At 55.2% G+C, this 24,978-nt stretch overlaps 1 protein-coding gene across 2 annotated transcripts; it reads left to right on the top strand.

The window, feature by feature from the left end:
- The first annotated feature begins 4,057 nt into the window (after nucleotides 1-4,057).
- RBBP8NL (RBBP8 N-terminal like) lies at nucleotides 4,058-22,446 on the top strand. Of its 2 annotated transcripts, none has more exons than XM_035343520.1 (14): nucleotides 4,058-4,236; nucleotides 11,637-11,795; nucleotides 12,798-12,840; nucleotides 13,411-13,506; nucleotides 13,807-13,919; nucleotides 14,229-14,301; nucleotides 15,529-15,695; nucleotides 15,864-15,946; nucleotides 17,239-17,402; nucleotides 17,968-18,790; nucleotides 19,128-19,236; nucleotides 20,574-20,635; nucleotides 20,975-21,101; nucleotides 22,067-22,446. In XM_035343520.1, exons 2-14 carry the CDS (start codon nucleotides 11,729-11,731, stop codon nucleotides 22,183-22,185), a joined length of 2,046 nt encoding a protein of 681 aa, XP_035199411.1. In that variant the 5' UTR covers nucleotides 4,058-4,236; nucleotides 11,637-11,728; the 3' UTR covers nucleotides 22,186-22,446. The 2 variants fall into 2 exon arrangements, with proteins under 2 accessions (XP_035199411.1, XP_035199410.1); XM_035343519.1 differs by having other exon boundaries at nucleotides 22,064-22,446.
- Nucleotides 22,447-24,978: the final 2,532 nt, after the last annotated feature.

Raw genomic sequence — 24,978 nt, 5'->3', positions numbered from 1 at the left:
AAGTCCTGCACAGTCCATAGGAAGATTTTTTGGTGCAGGCAAATATATCCTGCATTTATCACTCTCGGTATGTATTCCTGTATGGTATGGATGATGGCATTCACCTCACTTGGCTTTCCAGGAAAGCTGTGCAGGTGGAGCTGTCATTTCCAGCACGGTTTCTGTGTGCAGAGACCACATCACTTCCAAAGGAGGGAGAGGATGTATTGCCCAAATTCCCACTGACTTGACACATGCTAATGATTCCTTCAGAGAAACCACGTTCAGCATGGCTGCAAAAATGCCAGAGCCCCCGCTGACAAGGCAATGATGATTGCAAGCCTGGAAAAAACATTTATTTAATCTTCTCTGAGACAGATGACTGTTAACAAGAGAAAAAGCAGTTTTCATGCTCGATCTCCAACCTGAGATCACCAAAGACATCTGGAGCTCTGGTCCTTAATTGCACTGCATGGCACTGCACTGGTAGGTCCTGATTTCTGCCTAACCCTGATTTATTCTCTTATGGCACTGTAACAGGGATAAGGACAGTACTTCTTGCAAAAAGGCAGCCCTTAAGGCAAGGAAGGTGCAAGACAAACAGAGGACAGAGGCCTTACATCTAAATCGAAGTAGGGATGGGCAGGCGAACTTTGGCAATGCCACCAAGAACTGCAGGGGGTGCTCCTGCTGCTTACCCTGCCCCGGGGCTGGCAGACACTTCTGGCTCCTCATGGCAGCCTGGGGTTCTGTTTTATTTCTTTTGATCCCAAAATACTGATCAGAATGGCACTGGGACCCCACAGAGTTAGGTTAGCAGGTGGGGAGGTGCACCTGTGGGGCTGGTGCAGGTGAAATTGGCTCTAGCATCCCTAAATTTACTTGGATCTTCTCTTTCCCTCTTCTTTTGTCTTTTTTTTTTTTTTTTTTTTTTTTTCCTTAACTCTCACCTACTCTCCTGTTGCCTTCTGTCTTCTCTTTTCACTGACCTCTTAAAAAATATCCTTTGATCTTCTATGGCCATCTTTCCTCTGGCCTCCTCGTCTCCTCTCTGCTCGCATAAAATTTTTAAAATCTCTTCATCCCTGATCTTCCCACCCTGATCTTCCCTTCCCTGACCTTCTTTTTTCCTTATTTTTGCCTTCTCTGAGCTTTGCCAACATCACTGAACTTTCTCTTAATTTTCTTTGACCTTATTTGACATTCTTTGACACTCTGGTCCCCTCTGACACTCCCAGACCTTCCCTTCTTTAGTCTTCCTGGGCTTCTTTTTTCTAATTTCTTCTTCTCATCTCTGACCTTATCCTCTCTGTCCTTCACTGTAATTTTCCTCTCTGCTCCGCTCTTCTCTGATCTCCCCCTGTGATTTTGGTCACAACTTTTCCATCCAGCAAATAGGCTGAAAAAGCTTTCTTGTCTCGTCCTGTAAGGGCAAGAGCTGGAATTTGGCAGGGTGAGCAGTGTGCCAACAAGGGGAAAAACCGGCCTTACTGTACAAAAAGATTCATTTCAGAGGAGTACCAAACCAGATTCCTTTTTCCTAGATACCACTGTCTGACGCACCTTCTCCCACACTGCCTATGGCAGCCCCATTGCTGCCGAGCCTCCTCGCTGCCCGCGCAGCAACGCTCTCGCCTCGCTGGTTCCCAGTCCCAGCCGTCTATCTCAGTCTTGATCAGATATCTCCAGGTTGCATTAGTGATTTCATGTTTCTTTGCTTAGAAGACTTTTTTTTTTTTTTCCTAGAAAAAGTGCTTGAATTATTTTTTCCCCTTTCCTTTTATTTATTTATTAAAAAAAAAAAAAAAAAATTCAATTGGAAAGAAACTGAATTCCTGTCCGGATCTTTTTGCTTTCCAGCCTGGGAGCAGGACAATCTTTGATGCAATCACGGTTTCTCCAAGCAGCCTGCGTGATCTCCAATAGACATCTGTAAGACAAGGTGGAGATTATTTCAAAATGCATCACTTTCTTCTTCCCAGAAGTGCCTATTCTGCCTCCTCACACATCAGCACAGCCCATCCAAGAACCTGCCTTGAGTTCCCTCGCTGCTGCAGCCTGTGTGGGTGGCACAGCCCATCCACCCACAAGCAGCCTGTGCCACCGAGCCCTCCTTTTACCCTTTCCCTTCCCAAAACCTCCGTGGGAGATGCTGCGGATAGCACAGCGACTGAACTGTTGGCAGTGGCGGTGCCCCCACGGCCGGTGCCGCGTGTCCCACTCGGAGGTCTGGCTGCTGCTGGTTATCTGGCAGGGCTTTGTGCCTCCCTGCTGCCCTGGGCTGGTCCAAGCACGGCTGGATGCCTCTTCCGTGGGGCTGCCATTAACTCCACCACTGCAGACATCAGCCTGAGGTACTGGGCTGGACCGAGCAATCAATCTCTAATTGCCATATCCCTTTGTAGAGCAAACAGCCCAAAAAGAAAGAGAAGGGAATAAAAGCAAGAGCTTCCTTTACCCCATCGCAGATGGCTTGTGAAAAGCGTTGTGTGAAAACAACCCCCTGTAGCCCCTTGCTCTGTCCTCCTTGCGGAGGAGCGAGCCGGCAATTTCACGCGGGATGAGCAACCACCAAACAGTCCCTACAGGTCCGCCGAGGACCACAGCTCACCGAGCGGCTGCTTGTTTACCTGCCGCCCATTTCCATGGCGTGGGCGTGCAGCCGCATTCCTGGCAGCCCCGGCTGGTCCCCGCCTGCCCGACCCGTCCGCGTGCCACCGGTGGAGCCCAAAGCCGACGTTTGGCAGCAGAGCTGCAGATCGCCGGCGCGATTGCTGCAGGAAACGCTGCCAAGGATGCTCAGCGCCGCGCTGGGCTTACCTAACCAGCCAGCTCAGCAGCTGGGGTGTAAATCGGCGTGGGGATGTTGCTGCTGGTGGATGGATGGCGATTTACGCCGCCATGGGGTCTGACTGGCAGGTTGGGGCTGAGATCTGGGGATGTGCGGCATCGTGGGGCTGCCCCATTGGTAACTCAAAGAAGGGGCTCAGCTGAATGCTCCCAACACTTTTCCCTACCCAACAGCCCTGGAAATATCCCAGGGGAACAACCTTCCCCAGATTCCATGTCCTGCTAACCAACATGAATGCATCTCTCCTGCAGAGCTCAGAAGCGGCTGTACCAGCGGGGCCCTGCGCTCACCAGGCAGCTCTCAGCCGAGCAGGATGTGCCCTCTGCTTCTTGAACACATCGGTGACAACTTTCTGCTGCTTTTTCTTTGTGCCATGCTGATGGTGAGCACATGTGTTCTGCAAGTGCACCTCCTGGGCTTGCAGCAGCCGCAGGGACGCAGGGCAGCGCGGGGGAAGCTGGACCTGCCCAGCCTGGTGGGACTGGGCCGGGCAGGGGAGTTGATGCCAGCATTTTTCTGGGGGATGCTGAAATAGCTGCACTTCAAAGGCTCAGGAGGTGTCCACGTCGCCTTCGGCTCTGCCAGCCCACGGCTGGGCTGGAAGCTGCTTGTGTCAGCAGGCAGAGCAGGGAGACAACCCGGGCTGGGGCTGCCGGCCAGGATCAGCACCCACATCACCCAGCCTTCCCCTGCTGCTCCCCCACCCCTGGGTGCCCCAAGAAGCACTCTGGGACCACGGGTTTTCTCTCACCCTGCACATGCAAGCAGCCAGACGTGTCGATTTGGGCACATCACTTCTGTCCCAGGCTGTTTGCTGCATGGCCGTGTTGTGTGTCCTGTGCTGTGCCCTGCCACAGCAGGGAGTCGGGGCCAAAGGCAGCCTCTGGTCCACACTGCCCCCCCAAGAAATGGCCCTGCAGGGAGGCAACATCCCTTGGGTGCACGAGGGTTTAGTAGAGCAGGATGCCTCTCTCGCTTTGCTCTTCCTCTTCGAAAGGGCCACGTTACGTAAAAAAGCAGCAATTCCCACCTTAATGGTGGCTGAATTATTTAAATGGGTCTGTTTGCTAATGCGATTGACTCCAACCAACAGCGCAGGTTGGGCTGTAATTATGGGAAAACAATCAAATCTCTATCTGGGTTCAAACCCTACTGGTCCTGCCGCTTTTTTTTTTGCGCTACGGCAGAACCTGCTCAGCAGCTTCAGCTCCTTTCTGCTGCCGGGGCAAAGAATCGCAAACCAGCAGAGCCAGTCGGACTGCAAAGCAAAAATTATGGCTTATTGTCTGTGCGAGTTCACCCACACTGCTCACTTCTGCCTCCCATGTCCCAGGTGACTGTCCTGATCCCGGCTTAGCCGAGCCACAGGAGTCGAGGGAGAGACACCCAGAGGCAGTCCCCCCGCCGTGAGTATGGTGCCCGCACCGATTTTTATCCGTCCCCTGGCACCCGGCGCACGGAGCTGGGGAGGGAGCTGGGGGGGCTGTGCCTGGAGAAGTGCCCCAAAACCGCACAGCAGTGCTTGGGGCAGCGCTGTCACTTGGTGCCGGCAGCTGGAGTCTGGTCCTGCTCCCATCCGAGGGGCAGGGGCATGGCTTTGCTTGGCTTTCTGTCCCCTCTCTGGGCTCGTGGAGGCAATTTGGGTTTTCCTCACAGGCGGGGAGCTGCAGGCGTGCTGCAGAGTGGTGGCTCTGGCGCTGCAGGGAGCGGGCGGACGGGTGGGCAGGGAGCAGGGCTGAGCCTGCCCAGCACCACTGGGCTCACCTCGCCCGCAAAACCTTCTCCTCTGGCCTCTCCATCTGGGCGGCAAGGGCGGTGGGAAGTTGCTGGGATTTGAAATGGAAAGAAATGGCATCCAGCTCGCGCTCGGGATAAGTGAAATATCTGCAAGAGTGTCGGGGCAGGTTACGGTGTCGGGGTGTGTGCCAGTAGTCGGGAGTCTGGTCACGTTTGTATTTAAAGAGCAGGGACCGGAGGCTTTCTCTGAGCAAATATCCGGGGCTGTGACAAAGCCAAATCCTCGGTCACACTGGGACAAGCCACAGGAGCACGGGGAGTTGTGGCGGAGCCTGTCCTGGGCAGGTGGCACCGCTGCTTCGGGTGTCAGCACCCAGCTCCTGGGGCATGGCCCCGTGTCACCCCTTCCATGCAGCATCTCACACTGGGCTGCACCAAACCACGCGCGCACTCAGCAGCAGATAGCTTCCAAAGGGGTTGTCAGGCTCCCTTCCCATCCCCGTTTTCCCACCCTAAATTGACCACATCTCTATTGCCAGAGCTGCGGAGCAGTACACAGAGTGCTGTCTCCTCCCTGCTCTCCCCTCCCTTAAATCCAGGCTGAAGGATGTGATGGGGGGGTGAGGGGGAGGACTGTGTCTGCACACGCTGCTTTTGCTGCTGATTTTGCTGCTGGGATGGTCCCACGATGCAGAAAGCCCTGAAAATGCTTACAGGGAGCCAAGGACACATCCTCCCGTGTGCTCTGGTGGAGGACACAGGACACTAGCACGTGGTATTGTTTCAAAAGCCAGCCTGGGCAGCAAAGTGTCCCCATCAGCAATGTGTCACCAAGCATTTGGGACAAACAGATGCCTCAGCCCATAAAAATGCCTGGCTGAGGCTGTCCTGCTGGGACGGCACCATGCAGGGCAGAGCCGTGGTGCCACAACAGGGCTAAAGCCCAGGCAGAGCGGAGCTCCCTGCAGAGCCCTGGAGAGGATCAAGCACCCCTTTGTCTTCAGATGCAGCAGCCAGGGGAGAAAGCGTGGGTCTGTGCAAGCCTAAGAGTAGCAGAAGAGAATATCTGGGCATGCAAAATATTTCCCAAAGACGGCATCTTCCCCTGCACTTTGCCCCCAATGCGCTCAGCAGCGGCAAGGGAGCACAAGTCCCAGCTAGCCTGCAAACTGCGCCGTGGCGGGGGCTGAGGCAGGAGCTGCCGGGCTCTGCTGCAAAGCTGCCTGCAGCTGGGGGCTGCTGTATGGGGCAAGGAAGGCACAGCCCAGCTGGGTGAGGCTGGGTGGTTTTTTTCCTCCAAGTCTGAGGTGTCGGGCACTTTACCTCCACTAGGCTTCTCACCTGTTTTACCATGAGCTGCAGGAATTCCTGCAGGATGGAGATTTAGGGGAATTAGTCCTTGGCATCTTTCATCAAAGCTTCTCCAGGACAGGAGGCAGCTCTTTTATTCCTGCCACCTATCCCCACGAGCGTGCTCCTGTACCACTCTCAGTGACAGGAACCTGGCTCCCACACCTGGCCAGGAGCAGAAAGCATCCACCCTTCCTGCCCCGCTTCTGCTCGACCTGAGGAGACCCTGTCTACATGACAGCTGAAATCCTCTTGTTGCTGAAATTACCAAAAGGAACCTTTAAAGCAGAGAAGCAAAATCCAGTGATTTCTCCGCTGTTGCTTTGGCAGAGCCCTGAGGAATATGCAGGGAAATACAAGGCGTGAGCTCTTGTCCAAGAGCAGAGCATTGAGCACAGCTCACGTGGAGCAGATCCCTGCAAACAAAAGGCCCCTCGCAGCCCCCCTGGCCACCCCTCACCCCAAATCAGGCACCCAATCCCCCATCAGGGCATCCCCATCAGCAGGGGACCTGGATTTAATATAGGGGGTTAATATAGCTCCCGGGGAGGAGAAGCACTGCGGCTCTCTCGCCCCCAGCCAAGTGTGACCAGCACCCAGTATGGTTTTGCAGGACTGAATGTTTCTTATTATGAATAGCACCAAAGAGAAAAGCTGATTCAATTAAGGACTTCATTATCTGCGGAGTATCCAGGGGAGAGAGATTTATTCTTTTCATTTGTGTTAGACTGGCTCAGGATGGCAGTGCACACTGTGCCACAGCAGGGACAGAGGTGCCGGTTTATGCGAGCGTGGTTTCGATGGGTTTTCACACTCCTCATCCCATACAAGACCTGCTTGCTCGTGCAGGACCGCAGATGCCCGCAGCAGCTGGTTTCCAGCAGCTGCCCAGCAGAGGTGAGCCCCCGAGGTGTCCCCGTGATGCTGCAGCCTTGTTCAGCCCCCAGCAGGGTGAGAGCAACCCAGGAGTTTTGCAGGATAAAACCCAGGGCAGAAACGAGCTCCCCATCCACCAGGAGCAGTGTGGGCTGTAGAGCATGTTGCTTTCGAGGTTTTCTTCCATCGAGGAGGGGAGAGCAGGACCAAAATGCTACGATGCACGCACCGTAACGGGGCCATGGGCTGAGTCCATCACTCCCCAGCTCCCCAGGGTAGCTCCTGCCCGCTCCCCCCAGCTTTTTTTGGGGTAGGGGGAGGCCAAGGGAGCGTTGGGCGCTTTGGGTGCTTTGGGCTGGGAGGAGGCAGCTGCGCCTCTGCTCCCGACAGAGCCTTGAGCTATTCCCTGAGCCTCACCGCTTCTCAATTAAAACACCTGAAAAACGCGATAATGCTTCATTACCCACTTCCCAGAGCATTTTGAGGTGTTAATTAAGCAATGTTTATAGAAGCTGTGGTTATCCCGAGATGCACGGGCAGATAAGTGACTATTTCCATTCATACTCTGAGCCCTCGTGCAGGCACACAGACCTGCCCTCACTCCCCGTGCATCCACCCAAAGCCCACCGTGCCCTGGGCAGCATCACGGCGCGGCCAGAGGGTCCAAATGTGCCCCCCAGGTGGGGAGCAGGATGGAAATTTGCTGCTAAACTTCATCAAAGGAGCTGCTGATGGCAGGGACAGAGGAGCAGAAGGGCAAAGCCCTCTTCCCAGCTGGGGAAGGTGCAAGGACAAATCCTATAAATGCCCGCCTCAATCCCAGAAATGCTCACCCCCCTATATTAAATCCAAAGTCCAGTTCCTGGTGTGTTCACGTACTGCAGAGGACCTGCCTCTCCTGTCTTAGGGATCCCACAACCGCATTGCTGCACACAGCAGGTGGGGTATTTGGGGCAGTAATAACGTTACTGAATGAAATCTGCAGTCTTTGGTGGCTGCCACAGGGGTTAGAGAAGCAGAAGCTGCCTCCAAAGGGCCACAGTGGTGGGGCAGAAGCTGAGCTGCTGCTTTTATTACAGCAGGGGCTGTGTTGTATTATGGCAACACAGACTTTATGGGGTAAATAGGTGTGCAGGTTACGACTTGAGGCTGGATTCGCCCCTGTTCTCACCCTGAAATGGGGCACAGCTGTGATCTGCCTACCCCTGAGCAGGGCAGCATCTCCCCTGTGCCCTGCAGCCCCGTGCCAGCCTGTGCCACCATAAATTGTTTGCAGCAATGGGAGAGTGTTAGAGTGCTGCAGAAAACCCAAAGGGCTGGAGGGGCGGCTGCAGCCTCCTGGCCCCACTGGGGCTCAGGATGGCCTGGGAGCCAGCACCCCCAGCCAGCACCCCAGCCAAAAACTGGTGCAGGTGACCCTGGGGCAGGGGGTCTGCAGCGAGGGCTGGCTGCAAACCACCCCCGGGCTACTCTCAGCACTGGTGAAGCCGCACGGAGCAGCAGCCCGGCTTCATCGAGGATTTTCAGGTTGTGTGAGGTGGAGGTGAGAGCTGAAGTTGCTCCTCCTGTCCCTCCTGTCAGGGGGGGTTGCAATGTGCCAGCCCCCACCCAGCAGCCACACACGCAACCGGTGTGCAGAGAACAAGTGCTTGGTGGGACAGCCCGTGCCACGTTCACCAGCTGTACAAATAAATAAATGCCAGCAGAAATAAACTCCCCCAAATCTGCCAAGCTCACAGTTCATCAGCAAAGCAGATCGGCTTCATGCTGGCCTGCAAAATACTCCTGGCACTGCAGATTTTCCATGAGTGATCAGGCAGCTTTTCTGAGTACAAATTCAGTTTATGCTGCTAAAATTAGACCAGGAACATAGTGGGGTAGCCAAGAGAAGGAAGTTTGGGTAGTGAAAGTGGTGCTACCCAGCAGTCGTACAGCAAAAGGCACGGTGCATAAACCCAACGTGAAGCTGAACCACTGCTGATGGGGAAATATCTGATTGTAAATCCATTAAGCTCAGCTGATCCGACAGTGTCAGAACTTCAGAGTCCTGAATTTATTTATTTTTTAATGACTTAAGCTCATTTAGCTAATGAGCTGGTTTATTCTTCTGGAAAGGATATGGTGCTGAGGGTGGGGATGGGAAGGAGAGGCCAGAGCCCCTGGGGACCCGGGAACCTCAGGCAGTGCTGCCTGAGCCTGTCCCTTCCCAAACCCCGTGGCAGGGGGTAGGAAACAACGTCCCCGTGGCTCTCCCTCCCCAAGCAAGAGGAATGAAGGCACACGGAGAGCAAGGGAGTGAAGCGATTGCCTGCCCCAGTGATTTTTCCAAAGCAGCCAGATTTAGGGGCTGGCAGGGGAGCTCCCCAGCACTGGGGCTGTGTTAGCAGAGGGCACCCGTCACCGTGAAATACACCCGGCCCCACGACAGGGCCGCATCCAGCGCCGCCGGGTGTATATTAACAGTGACAGCTCAGGAAAGGGCTCGGGGCTGTAAATGAAACCCCTGCCTCGGGGTCTCTGCGCTCTGGTCTTCATCAATAAATCTCCCTCAATAAATCCTCCTGAGCGGGGCGAAGGAGCAGGGGGCCACAGCTTCACGCCTTGGCTGGTGCACGCAGGGCAAGAAGGGAGTACATCAAAACTGCTGAGAGCCCGGGCTGTCTGCAGGGCTGCTCTTCCAGAGCGAGAGGATGGATCCTGGGTACAGAAATGTGGGGGCTGATGCTCCCCAGCATCTCCTTGTATCTGTGGGTGCTCACGGACCAGACACCCAACGTCCTCTCCAGGTCCTCCCCTGTCCCATGTGCAGGTCCCATGTGCAGACAGGGATGGATGCTGGCAGCTCGAAAAGCACCAAAATTTGCAAGAGCTTTCCCATGCGAAGGCTCAGGACCAAACCCCCAGGCAGGTCGCGCATCCCCTGCTGACTCAGGGGTGCTGAGAAGATCAGGACGAGGAGTCCCAGCCTCTCTCCAGCCACAGCTGCAGCTGTGTGCGGGGAGCAGAGCTGCTGCCCACACCCCAGCCAAAATTACAGCCCCAGATCCTGACCTGCCAGGCTCTGCCCACGGCGCTGAGTCACAGCAGCTGCTCATGGCACTGCTGGGAGGGCTCTGTCTGCCCCATGGCCCAAGGGGACCTGGCCCCATATCCTGCCTTCCCCCAGCTCCCACCACCTCCAAGCCCAGCTCTGCTTGCCCAGCCATGGGCTGGCACAAGGCGAAAGAGGACATGGCTTTCCTGGGACATCCCAACTGCAGACCAAAATGTCCCAGTGCTGCTTGAGATGCCAGCAGGATGCAGAAGGTGACATCGGGACAGGGCAGCACTGGGGACAGCAGCGTGGGCAGGGGCTGATCCAGCACCAGGGAGAGCCGAAGGGAGCCCACGCTCCCTCGGCAGCTCCGCTTCCAGGTGCAAAACCTTCCCACCTTGCAGCGCTGGTAACGAGTGCCTGAGCACTTCAAAGCCTGCCCTTCCAGCACGCAGGGTTGCAGCCCTGAGAGGCAGTGGAAAATCTCACCACCTGCCCCTCGCCCCAGGCAGCACCCAATTCAGGACTCAGCAATCCCCAGAAGCTGCCAGCTACACCGAGGGAGCTCTTGTTAACATCTTTTTGTCGGGGTTTTTTGGGGAGATGAGCCGGGTGTAATTTCACCTGGCTCGTTATTAAGCTATGGTTCTTGAGGTTGAGCAGGAGAGATTGGTTCCCAATCCCATTTCACGGTGGCTGATCCCGAGCCAGCCTGTTAGCTGTGCGAGCCGCAACAAGCCACGCTGCGCTCGGGAGCGCGCTGCGGGCTGGGAGGGAGCACCCAGCCCTGGGAAAAGCAGCTTTGTGCCCAGGGAAGGGGGAGCAAAGCTGTTTGGGGTTACTTTGTTCCCCAAAATGGCAAAATCTCTGGTCTGTTTGTACAAGATTTGGTCAAAAGCCAAGGCAAGCTGCTCGGGTCAGCGTGCAAGGAGCCCGGTTTGCAGCAGAGCCCTGATGTGTCCTGGCTCTCTTCGGGTCGCCGCTGAGCTGAGCTGAGCGTGGGGAGAGAACACAAGCCGAGCCTGCTGCTTGTGCTCACCGGCGCGTGCCTCATTTCTTTTTAAAATCAGACCCTTTAGGGGAAAGTTTCTTCTTCCAGCTCTGCATGCCCACATCTTGCATATGCAGGCGATCAGGCACACCTCTGCTCTGCATGCAGATAAAGGCGCGCGGGTGCCGGCAGGGAAGGTGAGCGTGTGGCAGCTGCGAGGCTCTCCCCGTGCTGCCGTGGGGCTGCGAAACTCCAGTCCCGACACCTCTGAGACACAGAGGGGCAGATTTCTCCCTGTTAATGTCCAAGTGGCTTAAGTGGCTTTGTCAGGAAGGGGCTTAATGGCCATGATTCAGCAACCCAGCGTGACGTTTCATGGGTTTGCACAGCTCCCACATGGTAATGCTGAAGGCTCCCACGGGGATGTCCCTCTTCTTGTGGTGCAGCTCGGGTCCTCCCCAGGTATGCAAGGCTTTGCTGGCACACCCAGAGGGTGCTTCCTGGGTGCCCAGGTCGCACACGCCTCCTACCCAAATGCAGGGTGAGAGCCCTCTGCGATGCCCTGCAGCGATGCCGCATCCAAGCCATCACTCCTCTGCTTTTTCTGTGCTCCCAGCCCCGGACTGATGCAGGATGGACAGCTCTGACATCCTCCTCCTGGTGAGCATGCTACTTCTGTTGCATGTATGGATTAGCAAATTATTTTACTTTCTGCAGCTGGGCAGGTATTTCTTTGTCCTGTTTCTAAGGCTTTGCAAAACACCATATATAGTATATATATATAATTTATTTTTTAAGGGATACTTTTTCTGTCCTAGGCTATAATCTGAATAATTTAAAAGAGAAGGACATCCTTATACTGGAAGCAGGCAATTCTGGCACAGCCCAGGAGCACGGCACAGCCCTGAACATGACCACAGACACTTTTGCAGAGTTCCTGAACAAGCTCAAGGAAATTCACGAGAAAGAAGTTCAAGGTAGGGCAACATGAGAAGTCTTCATATAAACTAGCCAAGATCCATGGTCTGAGACAAAGGCGACTTGTGGGTGTGAAGGTGGTGATGCTGTTCCCACACACATTCTCCAAAAGTGCTTGGAAAACACCTGGAAGAAAGCAGATGCCAGGGAGGGTTGCAGAAGGGTGCAAGCAGTGAGGAGTACATGTGCTGGGTGTCTTCTCTGAGGCAACAGGGTTGGGTTATGGCTTGGATACTGAGGGATCAGAGGGAAAAGGGAGAGATGCAATAATCTGTGAGGCAGAAGTAGCCAGAGTTGTAGGCTCTGTTACAGAAAACCTTGGAGTAAGGCTGGATAGTTTATTCCTCTAGGGAGTTTCCCGGTCATACATCATTGAAATAAGAACCACTAGGTTAAGCAAATGAATGCCAAATCCAATTGTTTTCCTATTAAAATAATTCCCAATATCAGCATTATGAACAAAACAACAGCATTTTTGAACAACTCTGGCTTATGAATTCATTCTTGTCTTGTGTAATTTCAGGCCATGTGAGAGTTAGAGGAAACCATTGAGCAATCCAAACCACATGTTTACATCTATTTTGCATAAAATGGATTTGACAGAATGTACCGTCTGCTGATCCATCACCAAAAGCCATTCTTGTTGAGCTGTAAATATTCTCCAAGCTGCTTTGCAGCCCTGACAGCCATAAAACACTGCCCACCTGGGAGATGCCTGGCGTGGCTAAAATAACTGGAAACAAAACTGAAACAGACTTCTCGGGGGTGGAGGGGAAACACAAACTCATTAAAGAGTGGAAATACAAAATGTGCTCCCATTCGGCACAGCTTTTCCAGTTAAATTAAAACGTGCTGCCATTTAGCACAGGCGTTAGCCCTTCTCAGGAATTAGGTTCCTTCTGGAGCAGGCACCCTCCTGAACCTAGGTCATTGCCTTTTGTGTCCAAGGTGCCACGGAATCTGCACTAATCACCCACCTCTGTCTCTGTTAATTATTGCAGGGCTGCAGACCAAGCTAACGGAGCTGACAACGGAGAAGTGCCGGTGAGCAGTGCCCAGCCCCACGGTGCCCACATCCCGGCGCGGTGCAGGGAGAGGTTCACGCTGCTTGGTTAAACACCTCCCAGGCACTTCTGTGTCTTGAGGAGATGCCCACCAAGGCCATGAACCCTGAGCAGGAGGTTCCCTGACTTAGAGAGCACCGTTTGGCTTTGGGGCTCCACCAAATTTAAGCATTTTGGTGCCTTTCACCACGCAGGTCCCCAGCAGGGGCAGCCAGGGTTGATCCCAGCCCACCTCCCTCCTGCCTGCCAATGGGCACAATGAGAAGTTATATTAATTCCTGGGAATTAATTAATTAATTACAGTGCTTCCTGGGAAGCAAAGAAATGGGACAAAGCAAGCTGCTGGCTCCAAGGGCAGCACCTGGGCTGTTCCCTAGGCTCTGGCACGTTTGTTTTCTGCCCAAGTAAAAGCACCTTGAGCTACAGCAGCGTGAGCAGCACAGCACGCTCAGAGCAGAAACCTGTCCCATTGTCCAGGTGCTGAGGATAAATCCCCAGGTCTGGGGAGAAGCCTGGTAACCCTCTTTTTTTGGGTCTTCTCTCGCATTAGCGATGCCCAGAGGATTGAAGAGCTGTTTGCTAAAAACCACCAATTAAGAGAACAACAGAAGGTCCTCAAAGAAAATGTGAAAGTGCTAGAAAACAGGTAAGCCTTCATTTTCAGCTAAGTTTTGCTCGGTGGCAGTGAGTGCACTCTCCTAGAGGCACAGTCTGTAGCACATGAGCAGTTTTTCTGCCACTAGGAAGGCTGGCACAGGGGAGCTTCCCCAAACCGAGGGTCGTGGGGCAGGGACTGGAGAGGTGGAAGCCTGGGACTGCATGAGTGCTGACAATTTTGCTCACGCGTCTCGTGATGGGTTGGGTGTTCACCCTTCTGCACGTGCTTGCTGCTCGTTTCCCACGGGGATGTGTGGTAACACGCTCCCGGCCATGGGTTTCCATCCAGGCTGCGAGCGGGACTCTGCGACAGATGCATGGTCACCCAGGAGCTGGCGAAAAAGAAGCAGAACGAGTACGAGACCTCCCACTTCCAGAGCCTCCAGCACATCTTCATTCTCAGTGGGTACCGAGGTCTGCTGTAAGCTTGGCTGGGGCTGGCTGGGTCTTTGCTCAGGTTGTGCCTCTCTTGGATATGTGCATGGGAGCCACTCCAATACCTGCACACTCAGGAGGCGTTTGGTGATGGGGAGGAGGGAGGGAGCGATGGAAGCGTGGAGGTATTGAGAAATGAGATCTGGAAACCACACAAGAAGCAGCTGGGGGTGGCAGCCCTCTGTATCTCCAGCAAAATGAGAGATAAGGAATAGGGGCTGCAGCCCTGCTCCGTGCAGCATCCAAAACTGCAGCTCTCCTCTTGTCTCCTTGCAGCTAATGAAATGAGCCGCCTGAAGGAGGAGAATAAAGCTCTCAAGGAAGAACTGAAGAGGCTCCAGAGCATGGAGTAAGTGTTCTTCTGGGTGTCATTCATGATGTGCAGTGCTGGTATTGCAGAGGCTTCCCTGCCATTGAGCAGGTCTGTCTGGGTCAGCCCAGAGCTCGTGGGTCTTTAACACCTAATTCCCATGGATTCCTGTAGAAGCAAAATACCTGTCATGCTCCAAGTCCTCACTGAGCTTTGCTCACTCCCCTCTTCACATGCATCCAAGAGCTGAGCCTTTGGGGAACACGGGTACGCCCACGGGGAACTGAGGATGGGAAGTAAAGCCCTGGGCAGCTCGCCTTGGCCACGGACCTCACCCTGGGATTTCAGAGCTTCCAGAGCAGCAGCTGCAGGCAGCAGGATGAGTCTGGTGCAGGAGGCAGAGCTGCATGCAGGGGACCACAAGGGGCTGCGGGAGAGAGCAGCTGGTCCAGCAGGCTGATGTCCCAGCACAGCGCTGCGCTGAAAGCCAAGCAACCCGTCGGGCGGGCCAATAATTACAAACCCGCTCATTCCACAAGGTTTAAAGTCTGGGGGAATTAGCAAGGAGGGATTAGTTTAGAAATGTGTTTTCTTTGGAGCTCAGAAGCACGACCTGCTTAAAGAGAAGTTCTCACTTCTACGCCCCGATGCTTTTCAAGGCCTGGGGAGTTTTGGAGCTGCTGATCCGGTTGGGTTTGCAGAGCACCAAGCGTGCCAACTATGCCTTTCCCTTGGCTGCTGCATGGGAAGGTTTTCACCTGAACACCCATGTCTTGGCACAAAATCCAGCCAGGATTTGATCTACAGCATAGGTGTAGGGCTCAGACCCACAGTGGCTCCCTCCTGGGGACCAAGAGCATCAGCTCCACCAGCTCAAAATGGTGACAGCCCCCAGGCCCCAAATCCACCCCTACACCAGGCTGAAAGCCCAGGCGGGGACGTACGGGTTCTCACACAGCTCTTGCAACAGCCACAGCTGGCTTTTGGCTTACCCAACGTTGCGGCTTCCCGCGACGTTACCCACAGCCAGGTGGGGAAATCAGACCTTGAGCTGTCGCGCTGGCTCCGTCCCATGCTGCAGACTGCAGCTGAGCCAGTGATAAGCTGAAAGGGAAGGAGGCTGAGGAGCCGGTATAACCACATTGTGTATAAGTCTGTATATTTATATATCAGGTTCTGTAACTCAGAGCTGCCAGCACAGTGGCTCTCAACCTGGTGATTTCCTTCTCCTGCCCCTTCTCATTCCTTCATGTCCCCTCTCCGCAGGGACAGGGCCAAATGTCCAGGAGCCATCTCCAGAGAGAGCAGCTCTGCGCCCAGCTCCCCCTTGGCCTTACTGTCCCCAGCGAGCAGGAACTCCAGCAGCGAGAGAGGAGCTCACAGGGCAGCAGAGGACACCCACCACGACGTGCCGGGGCTCGAGCTGGGTGAAGGTGGGTGCTGCTGGCTCCCACCACCTCTCGAGGTGTTTGCAGCCTTGGTGCCAACCACACATGCAGCAGAGGGGCCCTGCATTCACATGCTGGCTTGGGGCAGAAGGAAATTGTGGCTCTGTGGAACCGTCACAGTGGGTGGCTGTGTCTTTTTTTTTTTTTTTCCAGAAAAGCCTGCAGGACAGAGAAGCTCTCCAAGCAGCAGGATCTCCCCAAGCACTGTCCTCCAGGAAGCCAGCCTTGCAGAAATGGTGAGTGACAGAGGTAACCTGACATCCTCAGGTCTTCTCCCCACTATGACGGTCATCTGTATGGGATCGAGAGGGGTAGAAGATGATAGAAAATGAGTAGGAGGCATTTAGAGGGTAAAACAACTAGCCAGAATTGTGCAGCACACTGTTGTCAAGGCCAAGGAGGGAACCTACCCAATGCCAGGTGCAGAAATCACCACTATCTACAAGCAAAGTATTTAGGGTTTGGTGTAGGCTCCTGTTCCCCATCGTGAGGACCTCTTTGGTTTGCTCCCATATTTACCCTCCAAGACAATGCACCCAGCATCCCCAAGCCCTCTGCCCATCATGCTGGTTCCTCTCTTGTTACGGAAACCTCTGGTCATGAGGAGATCATGCTGACCCACCTTTCACTGCTGCTTATCCAGATTTATAGTCAGGAACAAGAGGCTGGAGCTCTGTGAATGATGGAAAAGCCTGGAGAGCACGTGAAACGTGGAGGGTTTGGGTACAGAGTACAAACACACCACAGCAGCCCTGCCCGAGAGCATCACAGATGTCTCTCCATCTGCAGCATAATGAATATGGGTGTTTTCGGAGGGGCTGGCATTCAGTGGTTGCCATTGCATGCATTGAAGTCAGCCTGCCGTGCCTTTGAAGCACAGCCTGTGTCAGCCGAGGGATGCTGAGTGATAGGAAGATACTGGGCGCTGGGGGATGAGGCTGCAGGACCTGGAGCCCTGCTCCTCGCCATGGGAACTCAAGCCCACATCCACACCCACACGGATGCTTTTGTTTTGGCACGGGCTTTGCTTAGCTGAACGCCACAATAAAACTGAGAGAGCAGGTGAAGTGGGGTTTTGGTAAGGCCGCGGGCAGGCAGAGAGGATAATTAATGGGGATCGCAGGAAGGCTTGGTGACATCTCTGGGTAGGCAGGGAGAAGTCAAGTCAGAACATGTGGTGAGCCCTCCATGGCAGGAGATGGAGATCGTGATGTCCTGGCTTCAGAGCTGGGGCTCTGCTGGAAATATACCCAGCAAATAAGGAATAAAACATGTTATAGGTCCTGCTAGGAAGCACGAAGGGGAACGTTCTGGGGAAAACCAGTAACGTTACAGGTCAGCTGGTGATTGGAATTGTACCAAATAATTTCTTAGCACCTCTGGGGTAGAAAAACATAAAAGCTGATGGCAAGATGTTGTTTGTACGGAGCACCCAGGAGCAGTTTCTGCTCACTCTGGCAAAGCTCTGGGTAGCACCCGGAGCCCCACAGTGTGACGCTGAACCGCTCATCCACAGCTTCCACTGCAGGCATCCCAGAGGATCTCCAACCAGCTGCACGGGACCATCGCCTTGGTGAGACCCGGCTCCAGACCGTGCCTCCTGGAGAAAAGTCCTTCAGGAGCAGCGGTGTCCCCCCCGGCAAGAAAAACCCCTCTGCCTCCGGAGCGGGAGCGCAGCCCCAGCCTGGAGCCGTGAGTCCCCAGCTCAGGGCTGGTGGTGGGCAGGCACGGGTCCTTGCCCCTGTCCCTTTTGGGTGGCTGGTATTCACCCACCTTATTCTGCAGACATCCTGCAATGCCCACAGCCCCAGGGAAGGGGGGCTGGGGAGGGGGGGGGTCTCCCAGTTTACACCAGCAACAATGACTGGAATCCAGCCCAACCAGCCCGGGTTCTTGTTCCTTCATCTTCAGACAGCCCCAGCGGGTGCCCGTCCCGCCTGCCCTCCCTGCTGCTCCTTATCTATTCTAATGGGCTTTTCTGCAGGGCTCAGCGCCTCCCAGAGCTTCTCCTCCCCATGGGTTTCAGGGCGCAGAGGGCTAAGCAGAGCCAGCACGGACCGAGCTGCCCATTGTGCGGGGACCTGTGGCACATCCCCAGGAAGAGCCCACACATGGGGCTCTTGCCAAAAAATCAGTGATAGCCAGGACTCGGTTTGCATGGGCAGGCTCACGCACTGCACTGTGAGAGTCTCCCAGCGGTGATTAGGGGATTGTTCCTCTGTCCTGGAGTGATTTCTTTTATCCCTGTTTCTTTTAGCTATTTAACACCAGCCAAGCCAGACTCACCCAAGCTTGCCTCGTCTTACGAAACCCTAAAACTGACCGCCCGCAAAGAGCAGCTCTGCCTCCTCAACAGGCACTTCTCCCTGCACCAGCTGGGGCTGGCAGGCAACTGCGCCCCGGCCGACAGGGACAGCAGCTTCCCCAGCCACCTGCTCAGGGCCAAAGATGGTGAGGGCAGGATGAGGCCCCATGACGACTGGGATGACCGTGCTGCCCTGCTCAAGATCCCCGCCGCCGTGGTGTACATGAGGGACCAGCACCTGGAGGGGAAGCTGCACCTCCTCAAGCACCGGGAGCGGCTGCAGCATCTCCTCCTGCACCAGCGGCAGCAAAGCCAACGGGCCAGGGCGGATAGTGACCCAAAATCCACACCCGAGGAGCGGCCCCTGTCCCCGTGGCCGAGCATCACGGGGGGGTGCAAGGAGGAGAGGTCCTTCCTGGAGGATGCCGTGGATGGGAAGGAGGAGAAGGAGCTGTGGCTGAGCCGGGATGGCTCCGAGCACCAAGAAAAGGCTGAGGCAGGGCGGGACTATGGTGCAGATGTACCGCTGGACCTGTCGGATGCTGGCCGTGGCAGGGAAGCGGGCTGGAGGGATTGCCAGGAGCCACGGGAGGCCGGCAGCCCGCGGCCGAGCCCCAGGGGCAGCCCCATGCACGGCCCCTGCGGGCGGCACGGGAAGGAGAGGGATGGGTCGTGTCATCCCAGCCGCTGGCCCAGCACTGCCCAGGCACCTCTGGCGGAGCAGCACGGTGCTGCCAAGGAGGAGGAGGAGGAGGAGCAGGAGGAAGAAGCTATGGTGAGTACCACGCGGGTTGGCAACACCTGTGGCCTCTTCCCCGCGATTGGGCGCCCAGTGCTCGGTGTCAGTGTCATTTCACCCACCGTTAATGTCCCATTCTGAAATGGCCCAGGAAGGGGTGGCTTTGCCACGTGTCTGCCGATGGGGTTTTCCACCTGGCTCAGCAGAAAGGCACACAGCAACCTTTCTCCCTCCACACCAGCTGGTTTTCACCCCTGCTTTTGTCACCACCATCACACAGGGGCTGGGGACAGCCCTTTTCTCCTGCCTGTGAAGGCAGCATTTCTATAACTAGGGCACCTGCAGGCATTTATGGGATTTCTGCTCTTTACAGATCAGTCTCTCCCGGACGCATCCTACAAGCAAGCCAACGCTGAGCGACCCAGAGGTCCTCGCAGAGCCCAGGGTGAGACTGGCTACCAGTGCACACAAGGGAGAACCAGGTAAGGAACCCCAGGCAAGCGTGACATCTGAGAATGCAAGAGCCAAAGGCGCATTCTGCAGTGCGTGGAGGCATCCTACAGCAGGGGACAGCCTGTGCTGGCTGTTGCAACCACCTGCAGTCCCTGCAGCCCACAGCGGGTGTTAACCAGCACGGGAGACCCTTCCAGGGGACTGTTGCTCCTGCCTCCCAGCTCTTTTGGACCCACAGAGAACTTGGTGTTTCACCCTGAGGGAGGGATGCTGCTATCCGCAGCAGGCAGGACAGGGAGCACTCTCCCCATTTCCACTCTCCATCCTCAATAAAAACCCTTTCCATCCCCAAACCGAGCCGTCACCCCAGCCCGAGCTGCTCTCTCCTTGCTGACCACCGTGGGGCAGGGGGGCAGTTTTACCCCGCTGGGTGGGAGGCAGCAGCCATGCGGAGCGCAGTGGGAGGCACGTCGGCTGCGACCTGCTCCCTACCGGCCCTACAGGCTCGGCCAGAAAGTTGAGCTCACCTGGATTAGTTGGTCTGGGCGTGTCGGAGTGGTTTGGGAACACTCTCCAGAGCGGGATTTTGCACGGTGGAAAAAAATAAAAGGGGGGGGGGGAGTCCTCGGTGATTTACATGTTAGGGAGATATCATCATGGCAGAAGAATTTCAGCTGATTACATTCTGGGTGTGGGAAAATGCAGGACTTTCTTCAGCACTCACCTGAAGGTTGACACAAAGCCCAGGAAACAATGCACTGATACTTCTGCACTTTTCAGTGAACCTTAAGCCCCGGAAGGATAGCGTGAGGATGGGGTCAGTCTACTGGGACTCTTGGAGTGCCTGAGAGCAGCACTGATGTCCCCCCTGGGCAGGGGCAGAAGGGAAGCTGCCCAGCCCACAGCCCCCGTGCCAGACCTGGGTGGGCAGGAGCAAGCTTAGGGCAAGAAGTGATGAGGTGCTCGGGGTGTCTGAAACAGATCTGAGAAGTCTGGGATTTTAAATGCCCCTCAGCTTCATCACCTGCACAGTGCCACTGCACTGGCTTTGGGACAGTGCTCACCACCTTTTCTTGGCAAAGCCCTACAGAGGCAGTGTTATTGGACGTCTGTCCCCAGAGTCCCTTGTTTGGTGTCCCCTAAATGTCCATTTCAATAAACAGCCGTGGTGACAGCAAAGTCCTGCCCTCGCCCAGGAGCACCCAAGGGGAGCACGGCCTCATCCCTGCTCCAGCTCTTCATGTCTTTGTGTTTTTAGGTGCCCTGAATGCAGACACCCAGTAACGAAGAGCCAGTGGCTCTGTATCATACCCGTGAGCTTGTCAGCCCCAGGCCAGCCAAAACCCTTCCTTTCATGTTTCCACAGATGACGACGACGCTGAGTCCGGGCAGCAGGAATCCGATGAGGCAGACACGACGGACAGCGAGGTTGGTTTGCTCTCCCAGCCCCTTGGCTTCAGCTGCCTGGGTCTGGCAGCACCTTCAGACCGGGGATTCCTGTTCTGAGAGGCACCGAGAGGCGCAGGACAGGTTGTCCCTGCCCAGCTCCCTGCGGGAGGTGGTGGCTCTTCCTCCACCAGATGCCAAGCCCCATTTCCACAGTTACCCAACTGGTTGCTGAGGGGTAGCGATGTCACTCTTTCCAGATGGTTTTCTGAACACCAGCACTTGTCACAACTCTGTGGCCATGGTCACAAAGGTCCTTGGCTGTTAGCAACCTGGAAATCGGGGGAGTTTGTAGGCTGACTGCTCTTCTGCTTGGTGCAGGTGGCTGCACCCTGTGAGCACAACGTCCTGCAAGAAGCCCAGGCAGAAGGGAAATACTTTTGCACCAAAGACAGACCTCACGCACTACAAAAGAAGAGGAAAAGAGGACAGGATCCCTGGACAAAAGGTAGGGAGAAGGAGTTCCTCATGCCATCAGCTCGGGGCTACAACCTCGGCTGCTTCTTGAGGGGCAAACCCAAGGGCACCACCATGAACAAATGCCACGCTGCACAAAGATTTTGCCCAAGATGACACAGCAGTCATTCAGTTCCCTGCAATAAACCACACCAGTTAGCTCTGCAGCCAGAGGAGCCCCTGCTAATGGTTAGCCAGGGGCAGGGTGGGCAGGAGAGCGCCCCGGAGCACCTAAGCTAACAGGTCTAAGTCCCCTGTGTTTGCTTAGCCGCTCAGGGAGGAGCTGATCGGAGAAGGCCAAATTCCCAGCAATGAGTTGTTGACACTCGGAGAAAGGTTTCTGCCAGCCCTGTTGATTTTCCAGTGTGGCTGTGGAGGCTTTTCCTGGCTGACAAAGGAATGTGTCGTGCCCACGCTTCCTACAGGTGAATAAGCAGAAAATGCTCCTGATAAGGGCGAGGATAAGCCAGCGTGGCTGTCAAGCCTTAAATATTGCCCTGTCAGAAATATCCTGCTCCTAACCCTCTTTGCACCCTCAGTAAAGAAAGGGCAGTGTTGACCAAATTAAAGATATGTCGAGGCATAAAAGGGCCTTGTCTGACGGGCCAGCACCATGGGCCTCGCTCCATGCCCAGCCCTCGGGGGTGGCTGCCAGCTCTGCAAGCCCCACAGCAGCTGGGGGGGGGAGAGGATTTACTTGGCAAACTGAGAAGCTCAGAGCAATGGGGAGGAAAATGGGCCTGTGTCCCCAGGGCAGGCATGCACTGGCTCTGGTGTGGGCCCTCCAGGACTGGATGAAGACATCCAGACTTGTGAGGGGGGTTTCTCTTCATCTTTCTGTTGCTGAGCTTTCCTTCCTCCTCTGCAGTCCCTGTTCTGGGAGTGGGCCGCAGTGACCTCACAGGTGCAAAGCCATTGCTCTGCTGTTAACTCCTATCACCATCTTGCTGTTAGCAGGATCTAAGAAGTCAATGAGAGGAAGAAAGAAAGTCAAGGCAGAACCGGGCTCAGCGGGGATCGCAGAGGAGCCAGAGAACTGCTCAGCTGCCTGCCACGATGCCTCTGAGGAGAGCTAAGGGCAGGGCAGGATGAGGAGCAGCACAGGAGCTGCAGGCTGAAGGAGAAGGCGCAGAGACCTCAACAACCCTCCCGTGCTGGGAGAGCGGCTCCTGCCTGATGTGCCAGGAATGAGGGAACTCAGCAGGGCTCTGGAACGAGCAGAGCACTACAAAAACCTTCACTGAGCACCCCGGGAGCGGCTCGGCGAGGAAAAGGGGTGCGGGTGAGATCGGGAGCACCCGGGGGGGTGTGGGGGGGGGGCACCCCCCCCCCCCCCCCCCCCCCCCCCCACCCTGTGCCCTCCTGCTGGTGCCAGGAGGAGGAGATGCCGCTGCAGCAGGGGCCCTGGGCCAGGGCCAAATCCTCCTTGGGATTTTGTACCAGGAGAACAGAGCTACCAGACCCCAATCCCTAAAGATAGCTCCCTGGTGGCTGCCCAAAGCCTGAGCACCATGGGGTCCTGCTGTCCCCACGCGTGAACCCACATCAATTAAATCCCTATCCAGTTTTCACACAAATCTGCATCTTTATTTGAACAGCAGAAAGCCAATGGCTTTCCTTTCTAGTTTGTGGGGAGCAGGCACAAGGGCTGGGCAGGAGGGACATGTCCCCAGAGAGGGAAGGGAGAAGAGCAGGAGAAGGGCGAGCATGCACACTCCCCCTGCCCGCGGCGTCCTGTGTCCCTGCAAGAGCCAGGTGGGCAAGTCCCAGCTGCGGCTCAGCAGAGCCCTGTCTCAGCAGCTCGCCCTGACCTTGGCAGTGCTGCCAGGACCTTGTTTTCACATGGATCAACCATTCTTAAGCAATTTTTCTGATGCGTTAAGCATGGGCAAGTTGTCCTTCAGCATCGAGAGATGGGGCTGCTCACGCTCTGTGGCCCAGAACGGGACAAGAAGAGCGGTGGTGAGCATCGCTGCAGCCACAGCATCGCACCAGGGGCCAGGGCTGCTCGCAGCACACGTGCAGAGACCAGAGCTGAAACGGAGGCAGAGGTGCTGGAGACATCATCTGCCCTGCCTGGTGCTTTTCCACAGCCGTTTCCTTTAGTAGGCATCGCTCCTGATTAAACTGATTAAACATGGGTATGTTTTTAGCAGAGTAAAATAACGTTAAAAATAAATAAATAAATAAACGTTTATTTAAAAAAAAAAAATGGGAAAATGGAAAAAGAAAGAAAATAAAATAAAATGAAAAAAGCGGGGAAGAAGAAGAAGAACAAAAAAAAAAAAAAAAAAAAAAAAAAAAAAGGAGCGGAGCGGGGCCTCGGTCGGGCAGCGCCGCCTGCTGGGCACAGCCGTGCCGGGCCGTGCCGGGCCGTTCCGTGCTGCTCCGGGCAACCCCAAAACTTGCCCCTGGCTGCCAGGGGTTGTCTCCTGGGTCTTCCCGGCCCGGGGTGTCTGGGTTCTTCTTTCCCTTTGAGTGCCACCTGCCTGACTGGGGTCCCCAGGGCACGGGATAAGGGGACCAGGGCAGCAGGGATGCCGGCATGGGATCCCATCCCTTCGCTGGCCCAACCAACCCACAGCTGCCTCCCCAAAGCCGAAGGTTTTGTAGGGTTTAGGGCTTGCAGAGCTCTGTGCTGGGCAGGGTTTGCCCAGGGGTGCTGCTGGTGGCTGTGGTTTCAGGGTGCTGGGGGTGCTTGGCAGCTCTGGCACCAGGGATGGAGCAGTGGGGTTGCTTTTTTTTCTGAACCAAGCAGCATCCAAGCAAGTTGCTGAAGGGAAATAAAGCTTTGTGCACTACTCTGATCCAGCCCCTTGCATGCTGGTACCCACCACCACCCTGCTGCAGACACGTGGATAGCTGCTGAAGTCCATTAATTCTTGTACTTAACGCCTGCCAGTCTCTCATTCGTATAATTCCCATCAGATAAATGCATGTATTGATTTGGTGAGCTACAGACAGTCTGAGGCTTGAACTGTTCTGCTGTAGGGAAGGAACCCGAGCTCTCCATGGCTCCTCTGAGCCTCAGAGGGCTTCCAGCTGCAGGTGCAGCTCTGCTCCGGGCAGTGCTTTGCAGGAGCACGTGGGCAGCGGTCAGCCTGGGGGCAGATCCTGCCTCCCCCAGAGCACGGTGCTCCTTTGTGGCTCTCTGGAGTTGTGCTAAGGACTCCGAGGAATCTCTGTGCACAAGACCCAGTGATCTGTGCTTCAAAATTGAAACCTTTTGTTCCCACACTTAGGTTCAGTGCAGGGCAGCCTTGCGCAGGGGTCTCCAAAAAGCCACCAAAATTACCCTTGGTAGAGCGTGTGAGTTATGGCCCATAGCACAATAAAGCAGAAGAGAAGTTGTCCCAAGAACAGATCAGTCCTTCCAGAAGGCTGGCAGCTCACTTTTTTTTTTTTTTTGGTTTTGTTTTTTGTTTAGGCAGATTGTAGCTCTGATCTCATCCATGTAGAAGTGTAGGTAGGGTGCTGGGCCCATGAGCTGCTTTCCCACGGGACCAGGTTCGGAGCACAGCTGGGTTTTTCTCCACTCAGGGGCTGCATCTGAAATCTGAAAAAGCAGCCACGTAAGTAGTGCTGTTCACTCTTAGCCCATCAAAAATAGCATGACTGGCTGCCTTACTGCCTGTCATGCAAAACAGTTCCAATTACAGACCATCGCGAGTCCTTTGCTTGCTGTTCCTTGAGCATTTTGTATATGCTGAATCATTCCCACGGCAGCGATGGCTGCTCCCAGCTTGCAGGGAGTGCACACTGAGCCCCTCGTCCTCGGCACATCAGCCTCCCCCTACCTCAGCAGTGAAACAACATTTTCAGCCGCTGGTTTGTAAAATGGAGTAAGAAATAAGTTTGTGCAAGCCTAG

Source organism: Oxyura jamaicensis, chromosome 20 (genome assembly GCF_011077185.1).
Source record: "Oxyura jamaicensis isolate SHBP4307 breed ruddy duck chromosome 20, BPBGC_Ojam_1.0, whole genome shotgun sequence".
Lineage (NCBI taxonomy): Eukaryota > Metazoa > Chordata > Aves > Anseriformes > Anatidae > Oxyura > Oxyura jamaicensis.
Note: the sequence above shows the minus strand (reverse complement) of the source record. Positions and strands in the feature narration are given on the sequence as shown.

Bases quoted from the DNA above. Each gene is read 5' to 3' on its own strand.
- RBBP8NL (XM_035343519.1), top strand. From the start codon at position 11,729: ATGACCACAGACACTTTTGCAGAGTTCCTGAACAAGCTCAAGGAAATT. The intron at 11,796-12,797 runs GTAGGGCAACAT...TAATTATTGCAG, and splicing joins TCACGAGAAAGAAGTTCAAG to GGCTGCAGACCAAGCTAACG. The intron at 14,302-15,528 runs GTAAGTGTTCTT...CCCTCTCCGCAG, and splicing joins AAGAGGCTCCAGAGCATGGA to GGACAGGGCCAAATGTCCAG.